The 10,000-nt window shown below is 38.4% G+C and overlaps 1 protein-coding gene across 1 annotated transcript in view; it reads left to right on the top strand.

Annotated features, from left to right (window-relative positions):
- The window catches only part of LOC144958367 (uncharacterized), a 126,362-nt gene that overhangs the window by 64,459 nt on the left and 51,903 nt on the right, over positions 1-10,000 (top strand). The window contains exons 8-10 of the mRNA XM_078890330.1: positions 1,706-1,775; positions 4,716-4,826; positions 5,983-6,156. Coding sequence (XP_078746456.1) covers positions 1,706-1,775; positions 4,716-4,826; positions 5,983-6,156 — 355 coding nt within the window. The remainder of the gene's footprint in view (positions 1-1,705; positions 1,776-4,715; positions 4,827-5,982; positions 6,157-10,000) is intronic.

Below are 10,000 nucleotides of genomic sequence, written 5' to 3'. Positions count from 1 at the left end.
TTGACCCATTTAATATTATGGTATTTTTAATTCTTCGACATTTAAAATAAATATCTGACATTTTTGATACTCTGACGAATTGACACTTTCTATACTTGACACTTTATATACTCTGACACTTTGTATACTCTCACACTTTATATACCTTGACACATATACTCTTAAAGTTTTTATGCTCTGACATTTTATTTCTGGGTGGGGATCCCGGCCTCCCATAGTGGGCAGGGGGGTACATATTGTGTCTTCTATCCCCTTATATCTGTTTTCCAACATGCTTTCTGTCTTTGTCTTGGAATGAGATTACTTGGTTTTGTCCTGGTCCTGGCCAGATCCCCTGGCTGAGAGGGAAACAGTCGAATGTATAGTTAGTTTTGGGAGATGATATTTTTTTCATTGTAAATCATCTCTCTGTTATGCACTGTATTATGCTTTCTTTATATTATATATGATTTGTAAAACATTTGAGTGTGTTCCTCTTAGCGGGGACCTGCGCTTGTGTTTGGATGAGACTTTTAGTGATCTCAAACTAAGTACTTGGATAGTGTGCTCTTGGAATCTACACCCGTTTCTTATTTGAACCAATTCCCCTTTGCCTTCCCTTTTCTTGGATACTTTATTGTAATTCTAGAACTTTTTACTATCCCATTTTCTTCCTTTTTACTGGCGCTGATATGACCTTAATGTGTTGCAAGGGCCGTAAAACCCTTAAAAACAAAACAAAAAGAAAACATTTTATTTTCTATGTTATATACTATTAAAAGTTAAATATTCTGACATTTTATATATAATTTGACACTTTATATAAACGCATACACGTTATATACTCCGACACTTTTTATACTTTTTTTTGGCACTGTCAATGCTTTATTACGTTCTGTATTTCGACACGGTACAATTTGACACATTCTATACTTTGACACTTTTTACATTTTGACTCTTTATGTACAATAAGAAAAGAACAGCGATGGAGGCTATTTGATCACATCTTACGTCGAAAAGATAACATCCCAGCCCAAACTGCAATGCCAGAAAATTTCCTTCATGGCAACAAATATGTAGGGAGACCACCAACATCAATAGTAACTACCCTGAACCAGGACCTCACTACATATCAGAAATTTCTGGATTCAGATAAGGCCGAATTAATCCCAGAAGAACTAAGAAATAGTGCAGTGCCCTCCGTACTAAAGTCACAAGAAGATCTTGACAGCCTCAAAACTCTGGCCCAGGACCGTGACCAATGGGAAAAAATTAACAACATGGATGGAGAGAGCAGCTTTCCTCGTTGACCATGACTGAATCACAAAATTCTCAGTAAGCGTCATTAGGACTGCGAGGCTTACTACTGTACTTCACTATATATAGATAGAAAGAAGATGACGTCACTCAGGTCTTTGTTATTGTTTTTTTGCCATCCGCGTTTATGAGTAATGCTCACTGAACTGTATTAACCCGACTATAATAAACGCACACAAAACTGTATGTATCCATGGACGTTTATAGTCGGGTTAATATAGTTCAGTGAGCATTACTCATGAACGCGGATGGCAAAAAAAAAACAAAACAAAACCAATAACAAAGACCTGAGTGACGTCATCTTCGAACTATCTATTGATACTTTCTACACTATTACATTATATAATCTGACACTACACATAATAATATACTCGGACATTTCATATAAGCTCCAACTGCATTGTTTCAGATACCTTCCTACACGGCAGTTTTCAACACAGACCAAAGTACAAACGACACAGGCGATTTGGATATTACAGGTAATTATACTTTATCACATTCAACACATCTACCCATACTCACCCGTAGCCATCGTTAACTTATAGCCAGACACTGACCAAAAAATGACATCAAAGACAAGTCTTTGACCACAAAAGAAAACAAATAGTGAGTTGTATTCAATAGTTCAACCAATGGGATCACTTGTTTCCTTGAGCACTACTAACTAGACGCTCCAGAAACCTTAAAAATGACGTCAAGTAAACAATGGCTACGCCTCACCTCCCTATTTCCCCCCTCAACCCCCCCCCCCTCCCTACTGTGAAAAAACATCATAACCTCCGCAAGCCGGATATAGATAGTATGCAGATGACGTCACTCAGGCCTTTGTTATTGTTTTTGCCATCCGCGTTTGTGAGTTGTTCTCACTAAACTGTATTAACCAGACTATAATAGTTCATGGTTACACAGAGTTTGTGTGTTGGTCCGTTATACTTCCGGATGGCAATGTTGTGAACTCCTTGGCCAAGCGCATTCTATCTATACATAGTTTTTTGTGTTGGTTCGTTATACTCCCGGGTGGCAATGTTGTGAGCTTCTTAGCCAAGCGCATACTGTCTATACATTCAATACATCTACCTCTTCTCACTTTCCTTTTTCCCTTCTCAACCCCCTGCAGTGCTTTTAGTCAAAAAACCCCAAAACAAAAAAAAAAAAACAAAAAAAAAAACAAAACAAAACAAAACAAAAAAAAAACAAAAAACAAAAAAACAGACGTCATGTCCCGTCCTAAAATGTTAAGTGTTGCTGTTGGTCAGGGACCCCTTGTAAAAGCGCTTTAGCACGTTTAGTGGATATTGCGTTCTATATAAAAGCTCACTTTATAAAATTCATTTTTTTATATCGGTGTATCATACTGTGATATAATATTATATTTATTCGGTGCATAACATAAAATGTCTGCGGGAACCAAACCTGAAACCGACCCACTGACAGGCCACGACAGGACTGCTGCAAACATGCATCGATGGGGTCTGAGGGAGTCAGCCGACTGTCCCCAATGTCAGGGAACGCCAGAGACAGAAGACCACGTAATCTTAGGGCTAACCCACACCGGAGACTGACTCCGGCGACCCGAAACTGCCGTCCTCCAGAGATAAAGACGTCGGGCACGGACAAAACACTAAGAATAAAGAGAAGAGCCGCTAGACCTACCCATACCAAGCACCCGACGTCCTCTGCCGTTTTTTCCCCCTCGAGCTTGGTATGGGTAGGTCTAACGGCTCTTCTCTTTATTATTAGTATTTTGTCCATGCCCAACGTCTTTATCCAGAACACGGCAGACGACGGCAGTGCCGGGTCGTCGGAGTCCGTCTCCGGTGTAGGTTAGCCCTTTACACTGCCCTGTGACGAGATTGGCGGGAGGTTTCGACGCTGTCCTCAACTCTGCGGTGACGAATTGAACGACTGGCTGGAGACTTCTAGTGTGAGATTATGTAGCCATACGCTATTACTAGTGGGAACCAGTTATACAGAAATGAATATCGTTTTGCTAAAGAAACGTTGGACATACGACTACATTTTCCTCAATGAAAGAACTTTTTGGGGTAAACATTAGTACGTGCTGTTTCATAAGTATATGATTATTTATCAAATCGGGGATTTTGAACAAAATGACCCACCCCCCCCCCCCCCAAAAAAAAAAAGAAGAAAAAAAGAAAAATGAAATTAAAAAAAAAAATTAATGTCAAACTAAATTGTTCATGGCGAACTGCTTCACATAATTTCAAGATTTTAAAATTTAAATTCAGCAATCGGGAACCGTGGTTAAAATCTGAATTCCAATATCAACCAAGACACTTTTCTGTCCTACTCTGGAAAAGATCCATATTTAAAAATTTGGCCAGGAAACTCGTCCTTCAAATATCGATCGATTTAAATGACCCTCATCTTGGAAAAAAAAAAAAACAACCTCTCGGCGAAGTACCAGGTTTGAGAGGGTTTTTTTTATTGTTGTTGCCAAGATGAGGGTCATTTAAATCGATCGATATTTGAAGGACGAGTTTTCTGGCCAAATTTTTAAATATGGATTTTTTCCTTAGTACGGCAGCTTTTGTATCGGCACCAAATACAATCCAATGGGTTGCTTGTTGATTTGGACGTGTAAACGGATATTTTCACGTTTCAAATATTGTTGATTGGACTTCCTGTTGGGAAATGGAAACTCAAACATGTCTGATTTTTAGAAATGGAAATAATCCGATAATGTGCAGTCAGTGGATGCAAACATTAAATTGAATGCTAGTTTTCCAAAACTCGTCAAGTCGATTTTTCTACTTTTTATTTTTGATATTTTCCATTCATGAGAAAAATTGAAATGTAAATGTTATTTTAAGCATCAAATGGCACAAGAATTTATTTAGATTTGTGTGAATTTGAAGTTTAAATAGAATGAAATAATAGACCGAATGAGAAATTTTATTGGAAATAATCTTCAACATCTCAAAATGGGAAAAGTGGAGTTAAGGAGTTTTTGAAAACCAGTCACTCTTCAATTGCTTTTAGGTCTATGGGTTTTATATATTTTTTAATGTATTGTTTGTTGTTCTAAATTTTGATTGAGTGGAAAGCAAACATTGGTGTCGGTAGTTGTGTTATGGACATTGATCATCATCATCGTCATCATCATCATCATCATCATCATCATCGTCATCATCATCATCATCATCATCATCATCATCACCATCACAACCACCACCACCATAAACACCAGCACCACAACCACCACCACCACCACCACCACCACCACCACCACCACCACCACCAACACAACCAACACCACCAACACCACCACAACTAATAATTCAAACCCAACCATATATCCCTACCACAACCACCACCACCATAACAACCACAAAATCCACCAGCACAACCACCACCACCACCACTATTTCAAACCCCACCATTTATCCCTACCACAGAGCTGTCAAACCCTGTAGGTTCAACCTGCCAAGAGCTTTTCAACAAGGGAATATTTCACCACGGGAACTACATTCTCACCGGCGACAAGAATGAAACATGTGTCTTTTACGGTAAGACATGAATAGATTATCAATGGACTCTTTCAAACCACAAAGACAATCAACAAATTATTCAAAACAACTACAAATGCAACTAGAGAGAGAGAGAGAGAGATAGATAGATAGAGAGAGAGAGAGAGAGAGAGAGAGAGAGACATAGACAGAGATAGATAGATAGATAGATAGAGAGAGAGAGCGAGAGAGAGAGAGAGAGAGAGAGAGAGAGAGAGAGAGAGAGAGATAGATGGCTGTGTGACGTAACATTCATTCATTCTATAGACCTTTGTGAATTAATTTATTATTTTGTGAGTAGATCACACTAAATCAACAACATCCATTTTGTTTATATAATACGGTAGAATCTCTCACTTGTCTCTTACTTACTAGATTGAAGCATACCTTAAAGTTATACTCTTCGCAAACAAGAAATGTTTTGCTCATTTGACTGTTAAATTTTTGGCAAGTCCGATACACTAAAAAATATCTGGCAAGGTAAGGCGCCAGATTTCCTTGTTTACAACATTTAGGGTATCTACACTTTGGCAGCCAGGCGAAAGGTGCCGCATCATGTTATGGTCTCGAGTTCGATTCCCTTTAGCTTACATTATTTACCGGAGTTCCTTCTCATAGAGGTTGGATGCCATGGTCTGCCACAAGTCTCTGCCTAGCGACATCTCTGAGCAGTCCCTCATCATATTCCCAGTCATTTCTTTTATATTTCCCTACCAGCTTTTTCAGTATGTATTTGAATGCTTTAGTAGTGAATTGGCCTTTCTCTAAACTGTTCCGTGGTGATTGAATTTACAACGATAGGTAGTAGGTTGTTCCACAAGCGTATATTATATTGTATGCGCTTGGCCGAGAAGCTCATAACATTGCCATCCGGAAGTATAACTGACCAACACACAAAACTCTGTGTAACCATGAACTTTTATAGTCTGGTTAATACAGTTAAGTGAGAATTACTCATAAATATGGATAGCAAAAAACAATAACAAAGACCTGAGTGACGTCAACTTCATTCTATCTATATAAGAGGGAAGAACGACTGTTCATGGCTTTGTATTTTGGAGCGCGGCACTTTGAATCTTAGATCGTGATTCTTCAGCTTTATTATCCTGGAGATGAAACCAACGTTTGTTGTAGTTCTTTTTTCTTCCATTCCCAGACAACAGCACAAAGTGTGACCTTGAATGGATGGCCTATGAAGACGGTTGTTACTATTTTGAGTCGGCCAAACAGAACTCGTCCTGGCACTTTGAAAACTGTAGATCACGTGATAGTCTGATGGTGTCCATTGGTGACGAGAAGGAGATGGCTTTTATTAATATCGCCACAATAGGTATGGGAATGCCTCTTAACTACCTCTAATGCTAAACTACCTCTAATGCTACCTGTAAACCGTAGTACACATAATTTTAGCAATTCTGATAATCGAACGCAATGGGCTTCAACAGTCGTGACGTCACTTCCCTCGTAATGAGCTTTTTTAAAAAAAGAGCTTTTATATAGCGCAATATCCACTAAATGTGCTCAAAGCGCTTTACAAGGGGTCCCTGGCCAACAGCAACATTTAACATTTAGGACGGGACATGACGTTACAATTTTTTTTCGGACCGACACAACGCTGTAAATGTCCAGGTATTCATTTTACGTCTGAGTTTCTGGGTGGGGATCCTGACCTCCCATAGTGGGCAGGGAGGTACATGCCGTGTCTTCTATCCCCCCATACCCGTTTTCCAATTGTTTCCTGTCATTGTCTTGGAATGAGATTACTTAGTTTTGTCCTGATCCTTTCCGGAGTTCCTTGGCTGGGAGGAAAACAGTCGAATGTATAGTACTAATAGTTATAGTTTTGGGAGATGATATATTTTTCCTTGTAAATCATCTCTCTGTTATGCATTGTATTATGTTTAGTTTACATATTATATTATATGATTGGTAGACATCTGAGTGTATTCCTCTCAGTTGGGACCTGTGCTTGTGTCTGGATGAGACTATCAGGTGATCTCAAACGAAGTACTTTGACGGTGTGCTCTTGGAATCTACATCTGTTTCCTATTTGAACCAATTCCTCTTTGTCTTACCTTTTCTTTTGTGCTTTAATTTTAAGTCTAGAACTTTTTACTATCCCATTTTCTTCCTTTTTACTGGCGCTGATATGACCTTAATGTGTTGCAAGCACCGTAAAACCCTTAAAAACGAACAAAACAAATATACGTCTGAGTTTGGTGAGAGAATGTGAGTAAAGAGTCTTTTCCAAGGACTCAACTATGCGCCGAGCGAGTCTCAAACCCAGGACCTTCCGAAAACGAGTGTCATACCTCTAGACACATAGCCGCACATTAACTAAGAGTAACTTAGTAAAAGGTTCTAAACTATCGGAACAATGGCGGACGCCTTTTTGAAATACTTCTCTGACGAGCATAACGGTGTAACCAGAGGAGAAAAACAGTATAAATCTGATCATGTTTTGGCTTTTATACATTCTGATCACATGACATGTGAAAAAGTTCTAGCCAGCATGAAGACTAAACAGTACCGATTTTCTTTGTTTAGAACCAAGCTGCTCGTTGCTGGGCGGACCTGACATCAGACTATTGAATCCTATAGATAGAATGCGCTTGGCCAAGGAGTTCACAACATTGCCATCCGGAAGTAAAACGGACCAACACACAAACTCTGTGTAACCATGAACTTTTATAGTCTGGTTAATACAGTTTAGTGAGAACAACTCACAAACGCGGATGGCAAAAACAATAACAAAGGCCTGAGTGACGTCATCTGCATACTATCTATAGGGACAAAAAGTGCGATGCTACATCTGCCTTAGCCATGCCCTTCCGGTTCCACACTCAACAGAAAGAGTAAAGCTGTTATCTTTACTACGAGCACAGTTAGTTGCTTTTAAAAAATTAAGTTGATCAAATTCTTCTTTGCTAAATAAATGGTTCAATGTTTTGTACTTGAATATCGACATCACTCGGAGAGGGAGGCCTGTTATCGATTTTACCGATTTCCAAGTGAGAACCAATTTTGTTTGTTGTAAGCGTTGTTAAGAGGAAATGACGTCACGACTTTGGAGCTCTTTCTGGGACTTGATTTTTTAACATTACACATAAGGACACATCGCTGTAAACAACATTATGCAACCAATCACAGCATCTATCATTGTAGCTGGATGTACTCGATGAAGACAATTATTAAGTAAAATGTTGGAATTAATGAATGATAAAACTAGATATACCTCCTATCACAATAGGATTCAATTGTCTGATGTCACGTCCGCCCAGCAACCAGCAGCTTGGTTCTAAACAAAGAAAATCGGTACTTTTTATTCTTCATGCTTCTAAATCTTTTTCACATGTCCTGTGATAAGAATGTATACAAGTCAAAACATGATCAGATTTATAATGTTTTTCTCCTCTGGATACACATTTATGCTCGTCGGAGAAGTATTTCATAAGGGCGTCCGCCATTGTTCCGATAGGTTAGAACTAGTTACTAAGTTACTATGTGTCATTAAGAGGGAAATGACGTCACGTCTCTTGAAGCCTTTAAAGAGCATCGTTAAAATATCCAGGAATCCTAACATTGGACTTTGAGAGTAAAAAATATTTTCTATGGTCATTGGCTCATGGACCCGGAGTTTATCCCGATTTCTATAGCGTGAAACGGACAATAGCAATTGCTTGCTATCTTTTGGATATGACTTTAGTCTACCGCAAAGTACTTTCCACCAAATCTAAAGACTCAGCTAATGCTGGATCGACAGGGGGCCAGAAACAAAAAATCTCGATGCACCGGGGATCGATCTTGGTCCCTTTGCGTGTGAAGCGAGTGCTCTACCAACTGAGCCATCGGTACCCGCGGTCAAAGGTGTACAGCAAGTTTTGAATCATGTATATATTTATAGCAACTGACACGGCATGGCGCACGATAACAGAAACCTGCCATTTTAAAAGATTTATTGGAATTCTTGTTCACCCACGTTAAGAATTCCAATCTCCAAGCACATAATTTAGGAATTTTGTTGAAATATGTGCATTGTCATATATTCCTCGAGCATACTGTTAACCAACCAATTTTTTTTGCCGTAATGGTTTTTAATTTTGTTTTGATTAGGTCAACCAAACTTATATTTTGAATTGACTGAGTTATATTGTTACATGACATGCTTTTTATAAGGACAGTGTATCTTGTATATATCTATTTATTCATGTTTTATTTTTTGATAATCGATATATTAATCATTCATATATTTATGTATATATCTACTTATTCACTTATTATTCATTCATTATCTATTCATTGATAAATGTATTATATATAAATTATAAAAACAAAAGCCATGGAATAATAGTGATCAACGTTTTGATAAAAGGAGCTATTTATAAAATATTTCAAGTATAATTATCAACTTCTACAATATTGTTTCGAGCATTCGCTCTCATTCATCAGGAAGTGAAAGTGAAAGTAGATTGTTGTGTTTGTCGTACTTTTTAGTCTTCGTCATTATGGTGGTTCGTAATTACACATAAAAAAGGGTTTGTTTCTATGTCTGCATGAAGATGTTAGTTCGTTTCTCCTGTTGAGTGTTGCCATGTTCGTTTTGTGATGATGAAGATTTTTTTTGATTAGAGGTTGCAAATCTTAGAAGATGGGGGAGTACGAGTGTGGAGATGATTTTCCATGTAATGCTGTGTTGTATGTTGTTTTCTTTGAGCTTCCAAATGTGTTCGCATAGTGTAGTAGAATGTCGTGTGTCTATGTTTTTGAAGGAAGATTTGTGCAGGTTGTATCTAGTTTTGAATGAACACTCAGTGAGGCCAATGTATGCTTCTTGTTTTGGTGTGTCTGAGCGTGTAACTGTGGCTTGATAAATAACGTTTGGAGTCAGGCAATTGCCGTTTAGTGGGCATGTTGCCTGGGTCCTGCAGTTGCATTTTTTTCTCTAGGTTGTTGTTGGGATGAGCTGGTTGTGATAGTTTTCGTTTGTTGTTGGAGAAAATAATGATTATTTTATCAGAGAAAACGAAATATAACATGGTTCAACCCAACCTACAGCAAGAAGTGACATCCTCTATCAGCAATGAATTCTCCAATCTACTACACAAATGCTTCCCTCCCGGTCACGTTCTACACCCAATCATGAACAAAAACACCATCAAAATAGGATACACCTG

The sequence above is a fragment of the Berghia stephanieae genome, chromosome 12, assembly GCF_034508935.2.
Source record: "Berghia stephanieae isolate SIO BIC M18660-M18661 chromosome 12, UCSD_Bste_1.3, whole genome shotgun sequence".
In the NCBI taxonomy this organism is placed as follows: Eukaryota; Metazoa; Mollusca; class Gastropoda; order Nudibranchia; family Aeolidiidae; genus Berghia; species Berghia stephanieae.
The sequence above is the reverse complement of the archived record's forward strand: the minus strand, read 5'-3'. Positions and strand labels throughout refer to the sequence as shown.